Source organism: Nelumbo lutea, chromosome 8 (genome assembly GCF_056320005.1).
Source record: "Nelumbo lutea isolate HS-2025 chromosome 8, American lotus-T2T, whole genome shotgun sequence".
NCBI lineage: Eukaryota > Viridiplantae > Streptophyta > Magnoliopsida > Proteales > Nelumbonaceae > Nelumbo > Nelumbo lutea.
In genome coordinates, this window is record NC_142691.1 from 30,007,501 (window position 1) to 30,030,846 (window position 23,346).

Here is a 23,346-nt window from a genome sequence, read left to right on the forward strand (position 1 = left end):
ATGAATTTATTTTTTATGTAGTGTCATTTAGTTTTCAAATTTCATTAAAAAACCTATATTTAATTATCCTATCCAACCATAAAGCATACATTGACACAACTTCTAAGTGAATATTTAATTAATAATTAAATCTTATTAGAATAATTACTATTTTTTTTATTCCAAAAGTTACAAAAATGAACAAAAATATATTGAAGAAGAAATTTTAATTGCTCTATAGATATTATAGATCATCCATATATCTACTACATACTCAATCCCTATGGATAAATCACAAGAAAATATAAATAATCATTTTTATTATTTAATTCAAAAAATTACAAAAAAGTAAACAAAATAAATATTGAAGAAGAAATTTCAATTGTTATATGAATATGATAAATAATCATAGATCTAGAACACACACAATATTTATGCGTAGATCATAAAAAATATAAATAATTATTATTTATATTTTAATTATAATAATTATAAAAAATAATATTAAAGAAGAAATTTCAATTGTTTTATGCATATGATAAAACATCCATAGATCTATGACATACTCAATCTTTATGGGAAAATTAGAATCTATATAATTTTTCTTTTTTGGTTATTTATTATCCCTAAATTTCTTCAAAAAAATCTATAAATCTACTCATAACACCAAAAAATCTATGATTTTCAGCACAAGAAATGTGGATAAATATACATTTAACCAATCTCAAACATTCAAACAAAAATGATACAAGAAATTATAGTATATTATGAGAAAATTTGAAAAAATATATCTATTTTGGAAATATTTTCCCAATTTTCAAAAATCTTCATAAAACTTGATGATTTTTGTTTTGTGTTTTTTCCAAATCTCATAATTTGGGAATGGGGTTTGTTGTTTTAGAGGCTTTTGGAATAAAAGAAGCATATATATATATATATATATATATATATATATATATATATATATATATATATATATATATATATATATATATATATATATATATATATATATATATATATATTGAATATATATTCATTTTAAACCTTGATGCTGCAAACCTTATTTATAACATCAATGCCTACAATGTTTTTGGCACTAGTTCCACAAAATATGTTTCTACCACATAGAATTTCATTATTAAAACTAATGAACAGTAATGACCACCCAATACTTAATACAAGGCATATCAATTGTATCCAATTGGCCCTTAAACTACCTTAGTTTACCATTGGGAGATAATCCTCATAAAAGGTGAATTTTGGGCCCCTATTGTGGAGATGTTTGAAAAAGGACTTGCCAATTGGAAGAAGAATTATTTATCTCTCGGTGGGAGGATCACTTTGATAACTTCTACTCTTGCCAACTTTCTTGCCTATTTCCTATTAGTCTTTAAGATTTCGGCTAAAGTGGCTAGCAGGCTGGAAAAACTAATGAGAGATTTTCTTTGGGAGCTGAGAGAGGAAAAGGATCATAGGGTTAGATGGGATGTGGTATGTGGATGTAAGAAGGATGGGGGGCTTGGTAATTGGGAATATAAGGGTTAGGAACTTAGCACTGTTAGGGAAATGGTTATGGATATTCTCATTAGAGAAAGAAAGACTGTGGGTTAAAATAGTGAGAAGTATACATGAGCTGGCAGACAATGGATGGGACTCTGGGATCCTAGCAAAGACTACAAGAGCTTCTCCTTGGAAAACTATTCAAGCCATCTTGCCCTTGTTCTATCCATGGGTTAAGTATGACTTACACTCAAGTAACCTCATTAAATTTTAGGAACGTGTATGGGTTGGGGACTCCTCTTTGAAAGATCAATTTCCATGCCTCTTTGCTATTTCTACCATTAAAAATGAACCAATTTCCTCATTCCTTGTTCTTTTTAATTCACCTTCTAGGTTCGGTTGGAATTTTAACTCGAGAAGAGATGTCAAGGACATGGAGTTAGCTTGCATTTCAGCCTTATTATCCATTCTTGAAGGGATATTCATTGAGCCATTGAAGTCAGGTAGTAGAGTATGGACACTGACTTCCTCGGGTTCCTACACTTGGGCCTCTTTCTTCAAGGCCCTTTTACCCCTTTCTCCTGTTGGACTGTCTTTTCTTGTTAAAGAAGTGTGGTGTCAACCTATACCTATAAAGGTTGGGTGCTTTTATTGGGAAGCCTTCCTGAAAAGAGTTAATACAGGGGATCTACTTCAAAGAAAAAGACCCAATAGTTGTTTGTATCCTCATTGGTGTGTCCTTTGTAAATTTGATGGTGAGTCCGGATATACTTATTAATTTCTTGCCAATTTGTTAAAGTCATTTGGGAATGGTTTACTTCTTTGTTTGGATGCAGGTGGACTCCCCCTTTGGATGTGCAAAGCTTATTTACTCCCATGCCTAACTGGTCAACCAAAAGGGCCAAAATCATGTGGAGATGTGGTAGGGCTGCAGTGTGTTGGACTATTTGGGAGGAGAGAAATTCAAGGGTATTTTCTAATAAGGAGAAAATTTTGGAAGTAATCATGGAAACTATCCACATTATGGTGATTCACTGGTTAAAAACTATGGAATTGTTTGCAGTGTACTCAGTTGATGAGATGGCTAGAAAGTGGAAGGAAATTGCGGAGTTAGACTCAATCAAGAAGACCTCAAATTCTTGTTGGAAACCTCCACCTTATGGGTTTACCAAACTGAATTTTGATGGCAGCAACATGGGTAATCCAGGGCCCTCTGGAGTGAGGGGAGTGATAAGAGATGAAAATAGGAACCTTTTAGCTATGTATTTTGGCCCAATTGGGGTGGGATATTCCTTGAGGGCTGAGATTCTAGCAGCTCTTGAAGGGATACAAAGGGCCAAGGAAATGAACTATAAAAAGTTGATCATAGAATGTGATTATGAAATTGTAGTAAATTGGCTAAAAGAGGATAGTTCTATGCTTTAGAAATACAACAATGAAAAGAGGAAATTCAAGTGGTTCACCAAGGATATTGAAATCCATTTGTACATGGATAGTGAAAAGTGCTAATGCACTGGCAGATGATCTAACTAGGCAAGGCCATGGCCTTATTGCCATACAAAGTCACTTGTGTTTAATGCACAAAATCTCATATTGCCATACAAAGTCACTTGTGTCCAGACAATCCAACTGAATGTCGGTGTGGTACCACCAGTTTGATAGGCTAGGCTGCTAAATGTGACTTTGTATGGCAATATAGGATTTTGTGCATTAGACACATGTGACTTTGGTACTCATACCATAAAATATGTTTCTACACTATAGAATTTCAGTATTAAAACTAACAATTAATAACGACCCTATACTCAGTACATGGCCCTATTTTCACATATTTCTCTTGGGACATATTATTCATATGGTAAATTTAGGTTAGATTTTGTAGCAAAAAAAGTTTAGGTTACATTTTTATTTGATATAGGAGATCAAATTAGGTTTTATTTGTAAATAATAAGTTATTTATTTATTTAGAAGAATGGTACCCACACTAGGATTGAGTATTAAAAACCTTTATACTTTCTTTGTTAAAATTGAAAACTTTTGTATTGGGTCTTTTTATTTGAATCAATAAACCATGTTAAAAAATAGATGTTCAAAAAAATTACTTCATCGACTTATACCATTGTATTTGTTCTTTGATAAAATTCAATTATAAAGGTTAATCATTATTAATATGGTTCTAGTCATATTTTCTCCATTTGTTGATGACTACATTGAATTTGTGATTTGATAAATTTTAATAATTCCTAACTCACATGTCATGGTTTAAAAGATGAATTACTAATAGACAAGGATCAAAGTATCAATATTGGGTACTATATTGGATAACTTGAATATGGATATGGATATAGATATGAATATGTTTTGGAAATGCATGAATACATATGAAAAATATGGATAAATAGGAAAAACGTATAAATTCCATAAATACATTAATAACACAAAATTTAAGGTTAAAATAGCCATACGATATATAAGTGCATAGGAAATGTATATTTTAATAGTATATATGAAGAAACATATTACAACTAATGTAGTAGGATATAAATATCATACAATTTTCTGATAATGCATCAATCAAAAGTCTAAGACACATATTAGATAGATTTTTACAAATTAATTCATGCACAAAGCCATTAGTTTGCTATTTTCTATTTAAGTCCAAGGAACAAAGCATGTTAAATCATTATATTTTAATTATTATATCAAATTTTCTTTTATTTTACTATTTTTACTTTTTAACATTAACAAAAAATTTAACTAATTATAAAATTCTCAAATGTTTGGTAAAAAATATTCATTTTTATAAACAATAAATATGTTATCAAATCTATTAACATTTTTAAGATACCTATCATATGAAAATTCATAATTTTAATTATTAAAATAATTATTCCATTATTAATATTTTTATTTCTACAAATTTTCAGAAATAAAAATAATCTTTTGATACAAAAGAAAATTAGTTGATTTGATAGATCCAATTTAATATTATAATCTTGAATATTTTGTAAACAACATTTTTATTTTTGTAAATAACAAATATATTGTTAATTTAAATTAAAATAATAATTGATAATTTATAAAAATTTTAAGATACTTATCATGTGCAAATTTATAAACTTTAAGTACTAAAATAATTATTCTACTATTAATACTTTTTCTATAAATTTCTTGAGATTAAATATCATTTTTTGATATAAATATGAATTTGATAGATTATTTATTCATTAGTTTATAAAATACTAAAATTGAAAATTATTGTTTTTAATTTTTAGTTGGAGTTAGTCAGGATTGCATGTAGACACAAAAGTTAAAAGAAGTTATTAGATTTCATTTATTATGGCAAAAAGCAAAGTGGTCAGTCCTTTAAAGGCACATTTAAGGTTTGGGTGTAAAAGTGAGAGTTTTAATCATGATAGAAACACTTTTTTAATATAAAAACAATAACGGTTTTTACTATTCAGTCCACCTCTAGAAATCTTAACTCCACCATACAGTTGGGGTAGGTGCCAGCTCAGAATTGATGCCAATTCATGGGTGGATATGGATGTTATAGGTGGAGATGTTTATAATTTTAAATTGTTGTAGGTCTGCTCAAATCAAAATTCTGAGGTGGACTGCTCTAAAAATCCCAAAACAATATATGTGATATGAATGTATATATGTATTGGTGTATATGATCCAATTCACATGATTCAAAAATATACCCTTATTTGTAGCATATCCCCATATCCATACACACCAATTAATACTGATACTCATATTTTAAGAAGCTTTCAAAAATATCCCTAATTCAAAAGTGTTGTTTCACATTTACTCAGATTTTGTATAGTTTTCAATCTTCGCACAAATATTTTCTATCAATAAAAAAGTTCAAATCAGAAATGGTGGTAAATGAGTTTAATTCCAAGTAATAAAATATGTAGAATGGCAGTCCCACTTTAATTTTAAAATGATGTTATATCCTAATTCAAATTCAAATTAGAAAGTTAGCTTATAATCTCAAATCAAATATGATTTACATTTTTTTTATTTAAATAAAAATCAAATACAAAGACGTACAAGATATATAACGTTGGTGGGCTCCAATCTTCTAAAATATGGGTTGTTTTTAATATAAATGAAATCTAATTTAGTCTCTTAAATCAAACATTAAACCTATCATAAATACTCCACGTAGATAGTGGGACTCAAATTCCAAAGTAGATGATATATGATTTGACCATCTAAACTAATCTATTCCTTCATGAAGCTAACAGGAGACAAGGCCTCCAGCCAAAGAAATCAAGAGCCCCCACTTAGGAAACCTTTCACAGTTTCACTTCTCTCTCTTTCTCTTTTGATAAGGCCCCTGGCATTGCTTTTAGGGCTAAAGTTTGTACACATTGGCCCGTGATATGATTGGCAAAGAAGAAAGGCCCTGGCCCACCCAGTACCCAGTAACCCATCAACTCCGAGCTCAACCCAGTTACCAGTTGGCACTAATTTTGCCACGTGGAAAAGTAACTGGCTAACTACTACAAAATTGCTGGAAAAACTGAGCAAGGAACCCATCATTCTCCCTTCTGTTTTCAGTTGAATTCTGGGATGTGGAAGCGTTCTGGACTCCGATCTCTGCTCAACTTCACTCATGTAATCTTATATGATCCAAAAAATGGCAGACCGCAGAACCTATCAACCCACATGCCCGTTTTGTTAAAATTCAACCAACCCAACTGTAACCGTCATTGCAGTTGTTGAACTGTGATTCAGTCACGCTTGGGTCAACGTTATAGGACCCTTTACCACCTTTCCTTCTCCTTCTCGCCATTTCTTTATCAACTTTACTCCAACTACGTCTGGATTGATTGGATTTGAAGAACCCATCAAAGCCTCATCTTCCTCTCCTGAAACTCAACAAACGTGAGAAAAACTTCATAATTAGAAACTCTCACCTAGAAATCTTCTTATAAAATCTCTTGGTTTCTGCCATAATGGAAAATAGATGTTATAAGGGGTTTTGTTTTGATTAGATTATTGTTACAGAATTGAAGTTTATTTATTTGTATTTGTTAATTCATGGTGGAGAAAACACCAGTTTCAGCTTTTAGTTAAGGACTTCCCTGAAACCTACTTTAGTTCTTCTAGCTTTTTCTTTATTCTCTACAATCTTTTTTCCTTTTCTTTTTTTTTTTTTTTCCTTTTTCCCGTTTTTTCTTTATCTTTAATTCCCGTAGGTGTTCAGGCATGGGAATTGAAGATCAGGATCCGAAATTTTGATTTTTTTTTGTCTCAGTAAATTCGGTTGAAATTGATTTCTAAAGGGGGTTTTTACCTTGGATTCTGGGGAAGAAGAGGTTCTGGTAATGCAATTGAAGAACCAAGTTGTTTTAGAAGAAACCCAGTTCGAATGTAAGCATTTTTTTGCAATTTACTGTTAAATTTAGCAATGGTGGGGTTGTGTGGGATCTTTCTCCAGTCCTATAATTCTTTTCCACTGTAGTTCTTCTTTTGGGTACGACAGCATGGAGTTGAAGAAGGAGAAGCTTGTGAGGTAATTAGGGTTTCTGCTTTCTTCTCTTTCTTAATTTCATTTTCGGTTTAATCTTGGGAACTTTCTTGTACTTTGTGTAATGGGTATCAAACTTTTTAGGTTTTATCCTGATGGAAAACAACAACTTCCTGAATTCGTATGGGAAAAAGGCGATTCCCAGCGCCTTGAAAAGCCATCTCCAGTTTACAAGGTTCCAGCTCCTTTGCTAAAATCGGATGGGGGAGGTGGAGGTGGGGGCAGGAGTAGAAATGGAGAGCGTTTGAGTTTAGGGAAGTCTAAGGTCTTTCCAGAAGACCATGAACCATGGAGGAAGAGGATACTTGATCCAGGAAGTGAGCATGTGTTGCAGTGGAACCATGTTTTTCTTATCTCCTGCTTGCTGGCATTATTTGTCGATCCATTATATTTCTACTTGCCTTCAGTAGGAGGCGATGATATTAATAGATCATCATGTATAAAGACGGATTTGAATCTTAGCATTGTTGTGACCTGTTTCAGAACTATAGCCGATCTGTTCTATCTTCTGCATATGATCATCAAGTTCCGGACGGCATATGTGGCTCCTAGCTCACGGGTATTTGGGAGGGGTGAGCTTGTCATGGATTCTAAGAAGATTGCAAGGAGGTATTTAAGATCAGATTTCTTCATAGATCTCGCAGCGACTTTGCCCCTTCCTCAGGTAATTTCTTGACCTTTAAGAAGAAATACAGTGTGTTGGTTACTTGGTTTCTTGGGATGACCTTTATGCACTTTCAATGTTTCTATTCCATGTTCTTGTCATGTCTAGTCAATCTTTGCAATGAATCAGTTACTAATCAAACTAAACTTTAGCATATAGTTGTTCCAAACCAGTAAAACACAAGTAGTGTGATGACTAAAATTGGAAAGGATTGACTGTTTGCATGTCTACTGTTGTGTTAGCTAAGTATGTATTTGTGTGCATATGTTTTTAGTTCTCAGTTCATGAGATGATCATCTACTTCTTGTCCACCCTTGCTTGTAGTAGTTAAACTGGGGTTGGACTTAAGTGTTGCCCAACCAACAGTATTTCCTATCAAGTTGAGACCTGAAGATTTTGCTCTACTAGAGCCATGCTGGACAGGGATATCCTTTGCCATTGTCTAGGTGAAGTCATTATTAGTTTGGCTCTAAATGGAATCAGATATGAAAATAGGAGTTAGAAAGTTTGCTTATCAAGTAGAACATACTGAACAACCATCATTTGGAGGATTTTGATTCAAGAGAGGCTTATTTGAGAGGCTATTGTTTCACCTCTGATTGCAACGTGCCTAACACCAATACATTGCCCACCTTGTATTATACATGAATTCTCTCCAACATTAATGAGGTGGTGAAAAAGTGGCCCCTTATTGGATTGTGCTGCCACTTCATATCGTCCTTATGCCTTGGACTGTCTCAGAATCAGATTTTCAACATCTACATTCAGAAAACAGCTGAACCTGTGAAAAACATACAGCAATGATATTTGTGGACCTTTGGCTGTAGTGGTTACCGAGACAAAGAAGGTCTCTTTTGAGTTCAATATGTTGATCAGAAGATTCCAGCTACCAAAATAGTCTGTAAAGAGCAAGGTAGCAAATTTTGTACAATTTTTTTTGATCAATGGCAAGAGTGTTTGAAAAATTGAGATGTAATTCCTTTCCTTGTTTTAGTTAGAAACTTTTTAATCATCATCATATTGGTGGTCACGACTGATTTTTGTATTCAAAGACAACAGTAACAGACAAATCTCTAAAAAGAAAATAAGTGGTATGTTATTTAATTTCACCAACCATGATTAATATATATGACCTACTTCTTAACCACTAATCTCCCTCTCTAGGGGAAAATAAATAATTAAAATAAACATAACCCTTCATAGTAGGTGATGTAACCGTTTCTGGTCAGCACCATTTTTTGTGATGTATAAAACTTTTTGGCTAAGTACCTTGTTATTTGACCCGGTGGTGACGTGCCTTGGTGATGAGCTACTTGGTGGTGAACTCCCTGGTGGAGGACTGCCTGGTGGCGAGCTCCCTGGTGGAGAGCTACTTAGTGACGAACTGCTTGGTGGCGAGCTCCTGGGTGGCGAGCTCCCTGGTGGACTCGTCATTTGACTTGCTCCTAGGCGGCCTGCAACTCAGAGGACAGTGGAGCTCCCTGGTACAGCGCAACCCGACTACCTTCTGCATGAGGTGATTTCCTCTCCTTTGTAGGCGGCGAGAGCTGAGGGACCTGCGAGAACATCCTTTTTTCCCTCCTCTTTGTAGACGGCGGGAGCTGAGGGACTTGCGAGAACTCCACCTTTTTCTCCTCTTTGTAGGCGGCGGGAGCTAAGGGACCTACGAGAACTGAATCAGAGGACCCGGGGGTATTTTCCCGGCGGGGACTCTCCGACGCTTAAGTTAACACTCGGATTGTAGAGAGCTTTGAAGATGATATTGGAGAAACGAGAGAGATAAAGAGCAGGGATTACCTCCATTTTTCCATCCTCCTCCCCTTTGGGGGGGTGAGGTCTTTATATACCGGAGTCCTCACGGGTAGGTGGGTGAAAAGCCTCCAAACGGTAAGGCTTGTCACATCTCATCAGAACCGGGGTACGGTGGTGAGCTCCTCGAGGTCGTTAGGCTGGCGCTTGTATCAGACGGCCAGGTCGGCGCCTAGGCCAAGTTGTCAAGGTGGCGCTTGAATCAGTCGGTGGGTCGGTGTCTGGGCCAGGTCGTTAGGTCAGTGCCCATGTCAGTCGGCGGGTCGGTGTCTAGGCCAGGTTGTCAGGCAGGAGATCTTCCTGCGATACGTCAAACTACTCCTGTACCGAGCTACCCTACAAGTGGCGAGCTGCTTAGTGGCGAGCTGCCTATGCAATGCCGATTTGTCTTAGTTGCTAGGCTATGAGGGTGAGCTGCCTGTGGTGAGCTGCCTATGGCGAGCTGCCTGTGGCTAGCCGCCTGTGGCGAACTGCTTGTGGGGAGCTGCTTGTGGCGAGCTGCCTATGGCGATCTGCCTGTGGCGAGCTGCCTATGGCGGGCTGCTTATGGCGAGCTGCTTGTGGCAAGCTGCTTATGGCGAGCTGCTTATGGGGAGTTGCCCGTGGTGAGCTACCTATGGGGAGCTGCCTGTGACAAGCTGCCTATGGCGAGTTGCCTGTGGCAAGCTGCTTATGGTGAGCTGCCTGTGGCGAGCTGCCTATGGCGAGCTGCTTATGGCGAGCTGCCTGTGGCGAGCTGCCTGTGGTCGAGCCGCCTGTGGCAAGTTGCTTATGGCGAGCTGCCTATGGGGAGCTGCCCATGGCAAGCTATCAAGAGGCCACACTTAGTTGGCATGAGGCGCCATGTGTCACAATTCCACTGGGGGGCCAAATCTGCTCTCATCAGTAGGTGTTATCGACAGTTATAAAGTTGAGGATGTTTCTTTACTTACAGTTATGAAGTTTCTCTTTCTTTTGTAAGGTTATAGGTTGTAAAATTAGGATGCTTTTTCTTTCTATTATGATGATTTGATTGTTGAAGCTAATCTTTTTATGGATTTTGTTGAAATAATTGATTTTATTTTGTTAGGGTCTGTTTGGATGATTAAAGCATTTTTATTTTCTGTTATTGTACTTTACTTTAGTAGGGGCACAAGGGTCATTTCCCTTCTTATTTTTTTCGCCCTATATATCATGATGAAGCTGGCGCCGCCAGCACTGTTCCATTGCCTCTAATCCTTCTCCTTTCTTTCTTCTTCGCTTCTTCCTCTTCTTCTCTTCTCTTCTCTTCTCTTCTTTATTCTTCAATCAGATTTATTGTCAAGAGATTTCAACAGAGGATAACTGCAGTTTTCCTTTTTGTGCAGATGGTCATCTGGTTTATAATACCGGCAATTAGAAGCTCCCATGCTGAACATAACAACAATGCTCTTGCACTGATTGTGCTGATTCAATATGTACCCAGATTATACCTAATTTTCCCTTTAAGTTCTGAAATCATTAAAGCTACTGGAGTTGTCACAAAGACCGCTTGGGCAGGAGCTGCATATAATCTGCTACTGTACATGTTAGCTAGTCATGTATGTAATGTCTTATTTCAGTTTTAATTTTCTTTGAAAATAAGGGTGTTCTTCAACACGGGTCTAAGTTTTGAGTTGCAAAATTTCATGTACATCAGGTTCAGACCTATTCAAAATTTGATAGTTGCTCAACCCTACCCGATCCAAGTTGCATCTCTTTTCTTTAGTGTAAATTGCTTTTTTTGTTGTGAATTCTAAAAACAAATCAAAACTATCTGGTTTGAAAACAAATTGGTTCTTATAACAAAAACAAAGAAAACATGTTCTTGGTTGTATATGTATTATTTATTTCCAAAACTGAAATAAAAGCATATTCTTGAATTTCTGGCTTAAAGAACATGTTTTTATTGATGATTTGATATCATGTTTCATAAATCATATTGTTTCGAATGCTGCTATAGTAACCCGAACCAGGAAGAGAAGGAAGAAGAAGAGGAAGAAGAAGAAGAAAGAAAATAAGGGTCTGTCGAAATCTGATGGACTACCCATACAGTTGACCCCCTTAATCTTTATTAGATTCTAATGACCTTTACAAAGACTAAACTACCCTTACTTAAGTGTGGGGCAGAGTGTCTCTAATAAGACTGTCACATAAGCAAACTATTTAACAAACATAAGATGACTAAACTACCCCTATTCGGCTCACTTTAACACTCCCCCTCAAGCTGGAGAATATATGTCATATAATCCCAGCTTGTTACATAGATAGTTCACTTTCCCTGAGCTTAGAGCTTTTGTAAACAAATCTGCCCATTGATCATTCGAGCTCACATGTTCTGTATTTATCTCTCCAGCAAGAACCTTCTCCCTCACAAAGTGGCAATCAACCTCTATGTGCTTTGTTCTTTCATGAAAGACAGGGTTGGATGAGATATGGAGTACAACTTGATTGTCACAGTACAATCTCATAGGTTTATCCATGTGAAACCCAATTTCTTGTAGGAGATTCCTCAACCACACTAATTCACAGGTAGTGTGTGCCATGGCCCTATACTCAGCTTCAGCACTGCTTCTGACCACAACCATCTGCTTTTTACTCTTTCATGTCACAAGATTTCCTCCAAGAAATGTGCAATAGCCTGTAGTAGATCTTCTGTCATTCACTGAGCCTGCCCAATCTGCATCTGTATACCCAACTACTTCAAGTTTTTCTCCTGGTTTATACAATAGGCCACGGCCTGGAGTTCATTTCAGATACCTTACAATTCTAAGAACTGCATCCCAATGAGGTATACGAGGGTTTTGCATGAATTGGCTCACCACACTAACTGCAAAGGAGATGTCGGGTCTCGTGATAGTCAGATAGTTCAGCTTTTCCACTAGTCGTTTATACCTTCCAGGATCTTCAAATACTTCTCCTGTATCACTGCTCAACTTAACATTTGGTTCCATAGGGGTTTCAGCCGGTTTTGCACCTAACAGTCCTGTTTCTTCCAGTAGATCAAGAACATATTTCCTTTGGCACAGATTTACACCTTGTTTTGACTTGACAACTTCTATTCCCAAGAAATACTTTAATGTTCCAAGGTCTTTTTTTTGAAAATGATTTTGCAGAAATACCTTTAGTTTGCCAATCCCCAATTTATCACTGCCAGTAATGACAATAACATCCACATAGACCACTAATAAGATATTCCCAGCTTCTGAGTCATAGCTGAACACTGAGTGATCAACCTGTCATTGCTTCATTCCAAAACTCTTCATCACTTTGGTGAACTTCCCGAACCAAGCACGTGGTGGTTACTTCAACCCATAAATTGCCTTATTCAGTCTGCACACCTTACCATCCTCCCCTTGAGCAACAAACCCAGGTGGTTGCTCCATATATACCTCCTCCACCAGATCACCATGGTGGAAGGCATTTTTTATGTTAAGCTGAAACAGAGGCCAATCATACATAACTGTCAGGGAAATTAGTACACGAACAGAACCAATCTTAGCCACTGGAGAGAATGTCTCCATGTAGTCCACTCCATACGACTGTGAGTAACCTTTAGCAACAAGTCTGGCCTTCAGACGCTCCACACTACCATCTGGCAAGTATTTCACAGTATACACCCATTTACAGCTCACAACAAGCTTACCAGGTGGGAGAGTAGTAAGTTCCCACGTTTGAGTATGTTGAAGAGCAGAAAGTTCCTCTTCCATTGCCTGCCGACATCCAGGTGAACTAAGAGCTTATTGAACATTGTTAGGTATGGAAATAGAGGACAAAAGTGAAACAAATTGGCAATGTGAGGTAGAAGGACAAGATAATGAAACAAAATTGGAAATGGGATGGAGGGTAGAACTACGTTTACCTTTCCGTAGGGCAATGGGTAGGTCAAGGTCTGAAGGTTTAGCAATAGGAGCCATGAGAGGATCCACAGATGAGGTAGAAGCTGGAGGAGGGGCCGATGTCGTTCGACGTGTATACATGTGTCGGATCGGTGGTTGTTCGGTGGTGATCTGCACTGAATGAGGTGATGAGTCTACTCCAACAACAACATCTGGAATTGGATCACTGTCAGGAAAAGGAAGAGGAAGTAAGGGTGGAGACGAAGGTGCTTCAGGACTTGAGAAGAATGGTACAAACTCAAAAAAGGTGACATCAGGGCAGACATAGCTTGTACATTTTTTGAGTCCGAGAATAGCCAAGGAAGACACATTTAATTGAGCGTGCATCTAGCTTGTCTATTCCAGGACTCATATTGTGGACAAAGCACACACAACCAAAGACACGAGGAGTTAATGGAAATGGAGATAAAGTGGGAAACAAGATAGAGAAGGGGGACCGACCATGAAGAATGAAAAAGGGCATCCGATTAATGAGGAAACATGCAGTGAGTACAACATCATTCCAAAACCTTTTAGGAACATTCATGTGGTGAAGAATAGACCGAGCAGTTTCAAGAAGCTGACGGTTCTTCCGTTCAGCTACCCCATTTTGTTGAGGGGTGAATGCACATGAGGTTTGATGAATAATGCCATGCTGTTCTAAATACTGTTGAAATGAAGTAAGAAAGTATTCACGACCATTATCTGAATGGAGAACTTTGATTGTAACACCAAATTGTGTGCGTATTTCAGCATGGAATTTTTGAAAAATGGAAAATAATTCACTTCTTTCTTTCATTAAGTAAATCCATGTCATTCTTGAACAATCATCAATAAAGGAGACAAAATACTTGTACCCATTATAAGACTATTTTGATTGGACCCCAAACATCTGAATGAACCAAAGAAAAATGACTCAACATATGACTCTCAACTCTTGGACTGAAGGACACACGGCAATGTTTCCCAAACTGACATGACTCACATTGCAAAACTGACAAATGACCCAATGACGAAACCAATATCTTGAGAGCCTTGAGAGATGGATGTCCCAGTCGGCAATGCCATTGTAGAGGAGTAAGTGAAGTCTGAAGAGCAATTGAAGATCCACCACCGTCAAGATAATACAATCCACCAGCTTCATGCCCCCCACCAATCTTCTTTCCCGTCTTGAGATCCTGAAAAACACAAGTGGAAGGAAAGAAGGTAACGGAACAGTTAAGAGCTTTGGTTATTTTACTAACAAACATAAGATTGAATGAAAACTTAGGTACATATAAAACAGATGATAAGGGCACAAAAGCCATGTCAACATTACCAACACCACAGATGGGAGATGATGACACATTGGCAAGTGTAACAGTTTGTGATGCGGAGGTTTCAGAAAGAGAAGAGAACACACCTGGAGTCCCGGTCATATGATCTGAGGCTCCAGAGTCAATAATCCAGGGAGAGGTTTTAGATGACATGCAAGCAATACCTGAGTGGGCAAGTGTGGCAGTGGTATGCTGTGAAGTAGTTTGAAGGAACCGTTCATACTCATCACGCGGTACACTCACCATCTCCCTCCCAGAATTAGATGTAAATGTGGGAAGAGTTCAGTCTGCCTGTTTACTGTCACTGATGTCAACCTCACCTGCTACAGCATGATTAGCCCATTTAGAGGGAGGGCCATGTAGGTCATAACAGAAATTCACTATGTATCCTTCCCTACCACAATGAGTACACTTCCTTGCAGAGTTATTCTTCCCTCTACCACAGCCTCCCCCTGAGTCACGACCACCCCGACCAATCATGGAACTGCCACGGCCTCCTCGGGAGACATGTCCTCCCCCTCTTGTACTGCGCCCACCTCCTCTAGCTGTCATAAGTGCTGATCTATCAGACTGTGTGGGATTCTCTGTCTGTCCCAAAGAAATTCTGCGAAGCCGTGAGAATACTTTCTCAAGTGTAGGAAGGGTGGAGCTCCCTAATATTTGGGCTCTAACTAGTTCATACTCCGATTTCAGCCCCACCAAGAATCTTGTAATATCTAGTTGTTCCCTTTGCTGTTGTTGAACTTTAATATCTAGAGTGAGGGGATGATAGACATTGAGTTCATTCCTTATATTCTTCATGCAGGTATAGTACTCTTCTAGTGTTTTGTTTCCTTGTTGTAAATCAAAGTACTCTTGATAAAGTTGATATACTCTTGTTATTATCTTGTCCAGAATACAACTTCTTAGCATGTTCCCATATATCATTAGCTGTATCAAGAAACATGAAGTTGGCACTAATTTTGGGTTCCATACTGTTTCATAGCCAAGTCGTGATTTGAGCATCTTCTTGTTCCCAATCATCAAACCCTGGGGAATCAGCCGGTGGTTTCTCATCTTTTATGTGCTTCACTTTCCTCTTTGCCTTGAGGAAAACTTCCACTGATTTAGCCCATGGAACATAGTTCTCCCCATTCAGTTTAATTGAGGCCATCTGTACACCTAGGTAGTCAGGGGAAACCACCACACTAGGTTTTTGATCATTAAACCCATCTCCTATTGCTGCCATTGTACTCTTTCACAGTTGCCTCTAACCTGAATTCTCAGCAACAAGCTGACTGCTGTAATTAAAAATTTGATGTTCCAGCACCTATAGCAACCCCTAAACACAACAGTGGGTACACATGCCTTGTTCTTATTCACACTACTGCTGATTTCACAACACCACGAACCACATAAGCATCAATTTAACACTCACTAATCAAATGTAAGCCCTCTTACAACCACTCAATAAGGATTGTGCAACACAAACACCACAACATAGTCAAACCTGTTACACCCAGTTCAGACTGGTTTAACATTTTTAAGAGGGCACTACACAACTACAAAAACTCAGCTATGTCACAGCATTACACCTTACACCACTCGGCCACTTACAGCAGCCCTAACACCACTCAACAACTTACAGCAGCCCCTACACCATTCGGCTATTGTACACACAGCCCGTTTTAGGGCAACAATGAATCTAATTCTCTAGGTTCTGATCAGTACTAACAGTTTCTTGAAGGGTTTCTACCCAGAAATACTAGAAACACAAGAAGAAGAGATAACCGACCTTCCTTTGAGAGTCTCAACCAACCATTCACTGCCAAAGTCACTTTTTTTGATGAAGAAGATTATGCACAGCAGAGAGAGACGAGCTGTGATGTTTCAGACCTAGGGCGAACCAGTTCTCTCCATTGACTGATCAGAAACGAAGGAAGAAGAGTCACAGACACTGCTGAGGTGCTTTACCAACTGAAGTAGGTCAGGAACATGGCTCTGATACCATGTTTTGAATGCTGCTACAGTAACCCGAACCAGGAAGAGAAGGAAGAAGAGGAAGAAGAAGAAGAAGAAAGAAAATAAGGGTCTGTCGAAATCTGATAGACTACCCATACAGTCGACCCCCTTATTTAAGTGTGGGGCAGTTTATTAGATTCTAATGACCATTACAAAGACTAAACTACCCTTATTTAAGTGTGGGGCAGAGTGTCTCTAATAAGACTGCCACATAAGCAAACTACTTAACAAACATAAGATGACTAAACTACCCCTATTTGGCTCACTTTAACACATATAATATCTGTACTCTGAGATTTGTTTTTGCTTTAAAACTATTAATTTGATGGTTTCAACAAATTATTTTGATCGTTGAGAAAACATGAATTGTTTATTGAAACAAGCCCAACGTGCTTTTGCTTTTCACAACAAAAGCAAAGTTCAAGAACATATTTCAATCTTTTAGTTGATAGGCAATTTTAAAATCAAATGGAAACAAAAGCCTTCATGTTGTAGAATATCCCCTAAGACTTACCTACTTTGGGTCCTTCTTGATAACATTAGTTGTAGGTTTATTGTTTATTTTTTTATTTATTTTACAGTTCTCATAATTTCATTTGGTTTTACAAAACAAGCTCCCCAAAATTCCTTTTTCATTTTTTTGTAGGTTTTAGGGGCATCATGGTATTTACTGTCAATTGAGCGGCATGCAACATGTTGGAAATCAGAATGCAAACGAGAAAGCGGTCCTCTAAAATGTCTCCTTGATTATATAAACTGTGGTTCTTTAGGCGATAGCAATCGGAAAATTTGGGCAAACATTACAGAGGTGTTCAGTAACTGTGATCCTGCAAAAGACATCAGTTTCAATCATGGTATATTTGGAAAGGCAGTGACTAATAATGTTGTTTCCTCAAAGTTCTTGGAGAAATACTTCTATTGTTTGTGGTGGGGTTTGCAAAACCTAAGGTACTATTTCCTTAACTTGTTGTTCTCTTCATATATTCTTATTTTCTTTAATATGTTCTAGTACAATTTTGTAAGGCGAGTAATGTTCATGGAACAGATTAGTTTCTTAACAGTACAACTATTTTGTAAGGCCAGTACAATTTTCTTTTAATATGTTCCAGTACAACTTGACCTTCTGTTTAGTGAACTTACAATGAATGTGTTCAGTCGGGCTTCTGATTCAAATATGTGTCCTCTTTTCCTTCTGCACATTCTTTGTGTGGCAGTCCTTAGAATATTGATAACATGGAATCTTTTCTGGTCTTCTATGTGGACAAGGAGTTAAAGGGGGGTATTATCTTTGACATTATTTTAATAAGAAATGCACGATCTATTTTCATGTTAAGCAGTGCATTGAAGAAGCTGATTTGTCATAGTTTGTACGTGTCTGTGACTTATTAAATGACTAGTAAAATGCATGCCATGTCAAATAGCTTTTATTTTCCTTCTGGAATTAAATAACCACCGGAAAAGAAATGCTGTGAAAATTAATGCTTATGTTCTATGTGTGTTCAAAATTTTGAAGCATCTCTTTTGCCTTTTATTTTCTCAGTTCATATGGGCAGAATTTGCAAACAAGCACATATATTGGCGAAACTTTATTCGCGATACTCATTGCCATTCTGGGCCTGGTTTTATTTGCCCATCTGATTGGGAACATGCAGGTAATTAAAGGCTTCTTGGTCATTAAAACTTTCAACAACCATGTTGTTGGTCAAAGTGAAAATTAAAGTTGTTTTTTTTTTCTTTCTTTTCTTCTAGGTGGATTATTGAACATTCTTTTTAAATTTCAAAATGTCGACTTCGTTGAGGGTTGTCATTCCGCCTTCCATCCCCCTCCCTTCTGGTATGGGGGCAGTGCTTTTTTGAATGCTTTACTTTTACAAGATTTGAACTTTTCCTTATTTTTTAATGTAGACCTACTTGCAATCTCTCACCGTGAGACTTGAGGAGTGGAGACTTAAACGAAGGGACACTGAAGAATGGATGAGACATCGCCAACTCCCTCAAGATTTGCAAGAACGTGTGCGGAGATTTGTTCAATACAAGTGGCTTGCAACACGAGGAGTAGATGAAGAAGCTATCTTGCATGCCTTGCCTACAGATCTCCGTCGAGATATCCAACGACACCTATGTTTGGACCTTGTTCGACGTGTATGGTCTTTCCCCATTTTTTTCTACTATTATAACTCTGATCTGAAGCACATCAGGATTCATATTTTGGTATTCTTAATGAACATTCAGCTAGTATGCTGAAGAACACAGAATCAATAGGACCAGAAAGCTCTAATTCTATATCTGCATACACATTGCACATGTGGCAAGCATTGGAGAATGTTTAGCCCAACTATTTGTAATTGACTGAATATATATATTTTGATTGTAAAGAATCAAGCTTCCATGTTTTTGTTAGGATTTTAGATTGGGATTTTCGACTTGGAATAACACCTAGTCAATTGCCTTTTTTTTTTAAAAACAAATTATTCCCAACAGTCCCTTGTTTTGCTAAGGTATCAGCTAGCTTATTAGCTGATCTTCTAGTCCACTTAAAGCATACTCCAATCTTCCTTGCTGTACAATAGATCTCCCTCACCGTCTATCTGTCTATATGTCCAAACCCCCAAGCTATCTGACTGCGTCCACCCAATTAGCTACTTAGAGTCCCCTGTCCCCTTCTATCTCAATTTAGTGCAGACCCAACTGTCAAGTAAAACCATCACCTCCATTCTCAATGAATCACCCACTCCTATTGGTCCTGAATACATAGCAATTACTCTACCCTCTTCATTTCTGAAAACTCTCTCTATACCAGATGGGCCTAGATTGGCTATAGAATTTCCATCAAAATTCAGCTTCATCCTCTATTGTGTTGACGGAGACCTTATTTCCTATGCAACAATTTTCAAGGAGGTAGTTTTTGCCAATATACCTCAACCCCTAAGGATGTCATCTATTAAGAAGTCCTTAAACAATTTAATTGGTTTCAGCCAGTGAGTAGCCTTAATGGTTATTCCTTCCATGATTTCCTCCTTAGATCTTCTAGTCCTTTAAAGATCCTATTATTCATTTCTTCCCAAACTGACTAGAGAATAGTTGCTCTTATTCTTTGGTTGCTTGAAGAAATTTGGGCCAAAGAGGCTCACCACATCCGGAGAGGGATCCAACTGCAGCTAAAGAGAGAAGAGAACCAAGACCAAATAAAAGACACAAAAGGATAGAAGATTAATAGGTGTGTGATCATCTCACCAGAACCCAATCAGAGGCTACAAACATAGGGTGAAAGGCAATGATTTGACCTTTTTCTTTGAAGCATATCCAAAGTATTTATTTTTTTGAGCACCTTCTCCTAGTAAAAATCCCATATTTTTATAGGTACAAGATTACACCATACCTCCTTTGTTGGAAAGTTCCCTACCTGGTTAGAAAACTGAAGGAGAACATTGTAAAAGGAGGAACATGTGAAATATCTAGAAGGGAAAGGTGTCCAAATTCTGCTATCCATGCAAGATTGATCCAAGAAACCGATCCTAGAAGAGAAATAAGTTCATCATCAACCAATTCCATTTCAGATTCCCTTAATCCTTTTCTCAATCCCAATCCCAAGAGTTGCAAATGTTATAAACTGAAGAAATTACTTTCTTTTGTTTTCAGAAAGGGAATAAATAGATGGGAACCTATCTGTAAAAGAAGTCTCCACGAACCAGACATCTTCCCAAAACATTTTGTTCCCTGCATAGGCATCATATTTGAAATACAAAAAGAGAGAAGGCAAGATACCATGAATAGGTTTCCAAGGAGAACATCAAGAAGCCCTAGGGTCTAGACCCGCATCCCCACCATTGTCTACCAATCCATGAATTCTTACAATCACTCTATGCCATATCCTATCCTGTTCCAACAGCAGTCTCCACAAGCACTTACCCAACAAGGCTGAATTCCTTAACCTGACATTCCCAATTCCTAGGTCTCCATCATCCCTACTTCTAGATACCACCTCCCACTTCACCAAATGATCTTTCTTGGTGTCTCCTGGTTTCCACAGGAAATCCCTCATAATCTTCTCTAATTGATTTTCCCAATGAAATATAATTGCTCTTCCAACTAGCAAGCCTCTTAGTAAATCTTTCTATCACTGGATACCAGAAGTTGTCTATATTTGGGCTTATTCCCAAGGGTAATCCCAAATATCGTAAAGGTCAATCCCCTACTCCACACCTTAACAGTCTAGCAAGATTATTTACCTCTTCTCTCCCTAGTCAATTGCTTTTTAAATCCTGCATATTTAAACAAAGGGATAACATCTACTGTTCAAATGATCAAGCATAACCAGCTTAGTTGTCTATATAAACGAAGGAAACTTGGACAAGGATGGGAACATGGGAAACTGTCCTTGCTATTTAGAAAATGACTATACTTCTGGACAAGATTCCATTTAATGTTGCCTAAGGAGATTTATCCAGGAGTCAAATATTGGATGACCTGATTATTATGATTATGGATATCTTTCTGGTTAAGATCACATGCCACTCTACGAGGGAATGGCATAAATCACGGTGTTAGATACCTATCTTACACAGTCAACTTTTGGTCTGGAAATGGTGGATCCAACTCCTGCCCCTCTTCTCAGTATGAATTCCAAACAGTCGTAATAGATTTGCTTACTTTGTAGCTTGCTTATTTCTTTATGTGCAGGTCCCATTTTTTTCACAGATGGATGACCAACTACTTGATGCCATATGTGAGCGCCTGGTGTCTTCTTTGAGCACTGAAGGCACCTATATTGTCCGTGAAGGTGACCCTGTTACAGAGATGCTTTTTGTTATCAGAGGGAGACTAGAGAGCTCTACCACAAATGGTGGCAGGACTGGTTTCTTCAATTCAATTACTTTGAGACCAGGTGATTTTTGTGGGGAGGAACTGCTTGCATGGGCATTGCTTCCAAAATCCAGTGTGAACTTGCCCTCTTCTACAAGGACAGTCAGAGCCCTTGTTGAAGTAGAAGCATTTGCATTGCGAGCAGAAGATCTAAAGTTTGTAGCCAACCAGTTCAGACGCCTCCACAGTAAGAAGCTGCAGCATACGTTCCGTTTCTACTCTCATCATTGGAGAACTTGGGCAGCTTGCTTCATACAGGCTGCATGGCGTCGATACAAGAAGAGGATGATGGCAAAGGACCTTGCCATGCAGGAATCATTTTCCTATCCTGCAGATGAGCATGCACCTGATGAGGCAAGGCAAGAGGAAGAGGAAAGTGTGGCTAGCTCAGGAAACCCTTCTCAAGTTAAGCAAAACCTAGGAGTCACAATATTAGCTTCAAGGTTTGCTGCAAACACAAGGAGGAGGGGAGCTCAAAAGGTAAAAGCTGTTGAGATGCCCAAGTTACAGAAGCCAGAAGAGCCTGATTTTTCTACCGAGGTAGATGATGATGAATAACCCTGCAAGAGGCACATGATAATAGTTGCTGAGCTGACATGCTTTCACTATTCCATGATCAGAGCTAATACCCCAAAAGTTTACAAATGGGGGAAAGGTAGCACACATTTCAATTGTAATACAAGGTCACAACAAGACATCCAGTTGTATTGTTCCCCAGTTTACATGGAAGAGAATACTTCATTGCCAATGGGTAAAGGAATTTGTGATATATATGTAATGTTGGGTACATCATGCCATTTGTAGTATTTGTCTAGCTCATCCAAGTCATGGGTTTTACAAGAGGGGTCCCCATTGAAATCCTAGCCCTCGATATCAGAGTACATAGCACTTTATGATGACTGCGTTATTGACTTGTTGATGTGGTTTATACTTTATGTTGATAATTCATTCATGACCTTGTTTCTCGTTAACTTGATGGTTATGACAGTCCCAAGTAAGCACTGCGTATTAACTTGTTTTGCGTCATCATTGTCTTGAGATGGATTTCCAGGGAACTAAATGCTATCCAGTAAGGTGAAGGTGAGAAAATCCATCTTTTGAGAGCAGAGATGTATTGTGTGTCGTGACTGTCGTCCTCCTCAAGTATGGAAGTTCTCTATTTCCAATCTTTGTAGTAGCAATGGGATGAATACATTTTCCTTCTTTCGTTCTCGTTAACTTTCTATTGTGATTAATTATGACTTTCTTTCACAAATGTTATGCCATATAAGTACTGTAAGTTGTAAGTGTTTCACATTCAAGCTGCAAATGATGCATCCTGGGTTTGAATCCAGATTTGGTGTGAACACAAGTGTGAATCTGGTATCTGGTATACTTCCCAAATCTAAGGATCTGGTATCCTTCTATGATTAGCATTCAGCATTTTTTTTAATTTTTTTGGAAAGCCCCAAGGCTGAATTCATTCATATCAACAAATTACAAATCACCGAGGACATAGGGAAGTAGAAAATATTAATATTTGCAATTTTATGTATGAAGGGGTTGCCAAAATATTGGTAGGGAGGTTGACTACTATTCTTGATAAAATTCTCTCCTGAGCAAGGTACTTTCCTTGGGGGGCCGTAACATTATAGATAATGTCTTTGGTTCAAGAGTTGACTCAAGGTATTGATGAAAAATTAAAAGGAGAATGTTATTTTAAAGTTAAATATGATAAAAGTCTATGATAGATTGGAATGGAGTTTTCTTTGAATGGTGTAATTGCTGGTACTTTCCTTGGGGGGCCAT

General features: G+C 37.7%; 1 protein-coding gene across 1 annotated transcript; it reads left to right on the plus strand.

Annotated features, from left to right (window-relative positions):
• The first annotated feature begins 5,730 nt into the window (after positions 1–5,730).
• Positions 5,731–22,529, plus strand: LOC148843655 (cyclic nucleotide-gated ion channel 17-like). The gene is made up of 7 exons (XM_088958266.1): positions 5,731–7,015; positions 7,115–7,694; positions 10,850–11,062; positions 17,342–17,643; positions 18,236–18,347; positions 18,601–18,837; positions 21,376–22,529. The coding sequence occupies exons 1-7, from the start codon at positions 6,987–6,989 to the stop codon at positions 22,114–22,116; spliced, it is 2,214 nt and encodes a 737-aa protein (XP_088814392.1). The 5' UTR covers positions 5,731–6,986; the 3' UTR covers positions 22,117–22,529.
• The last annotated feature ends 817 nt before the right edge of the window (positions 22,530–23,346 follow it).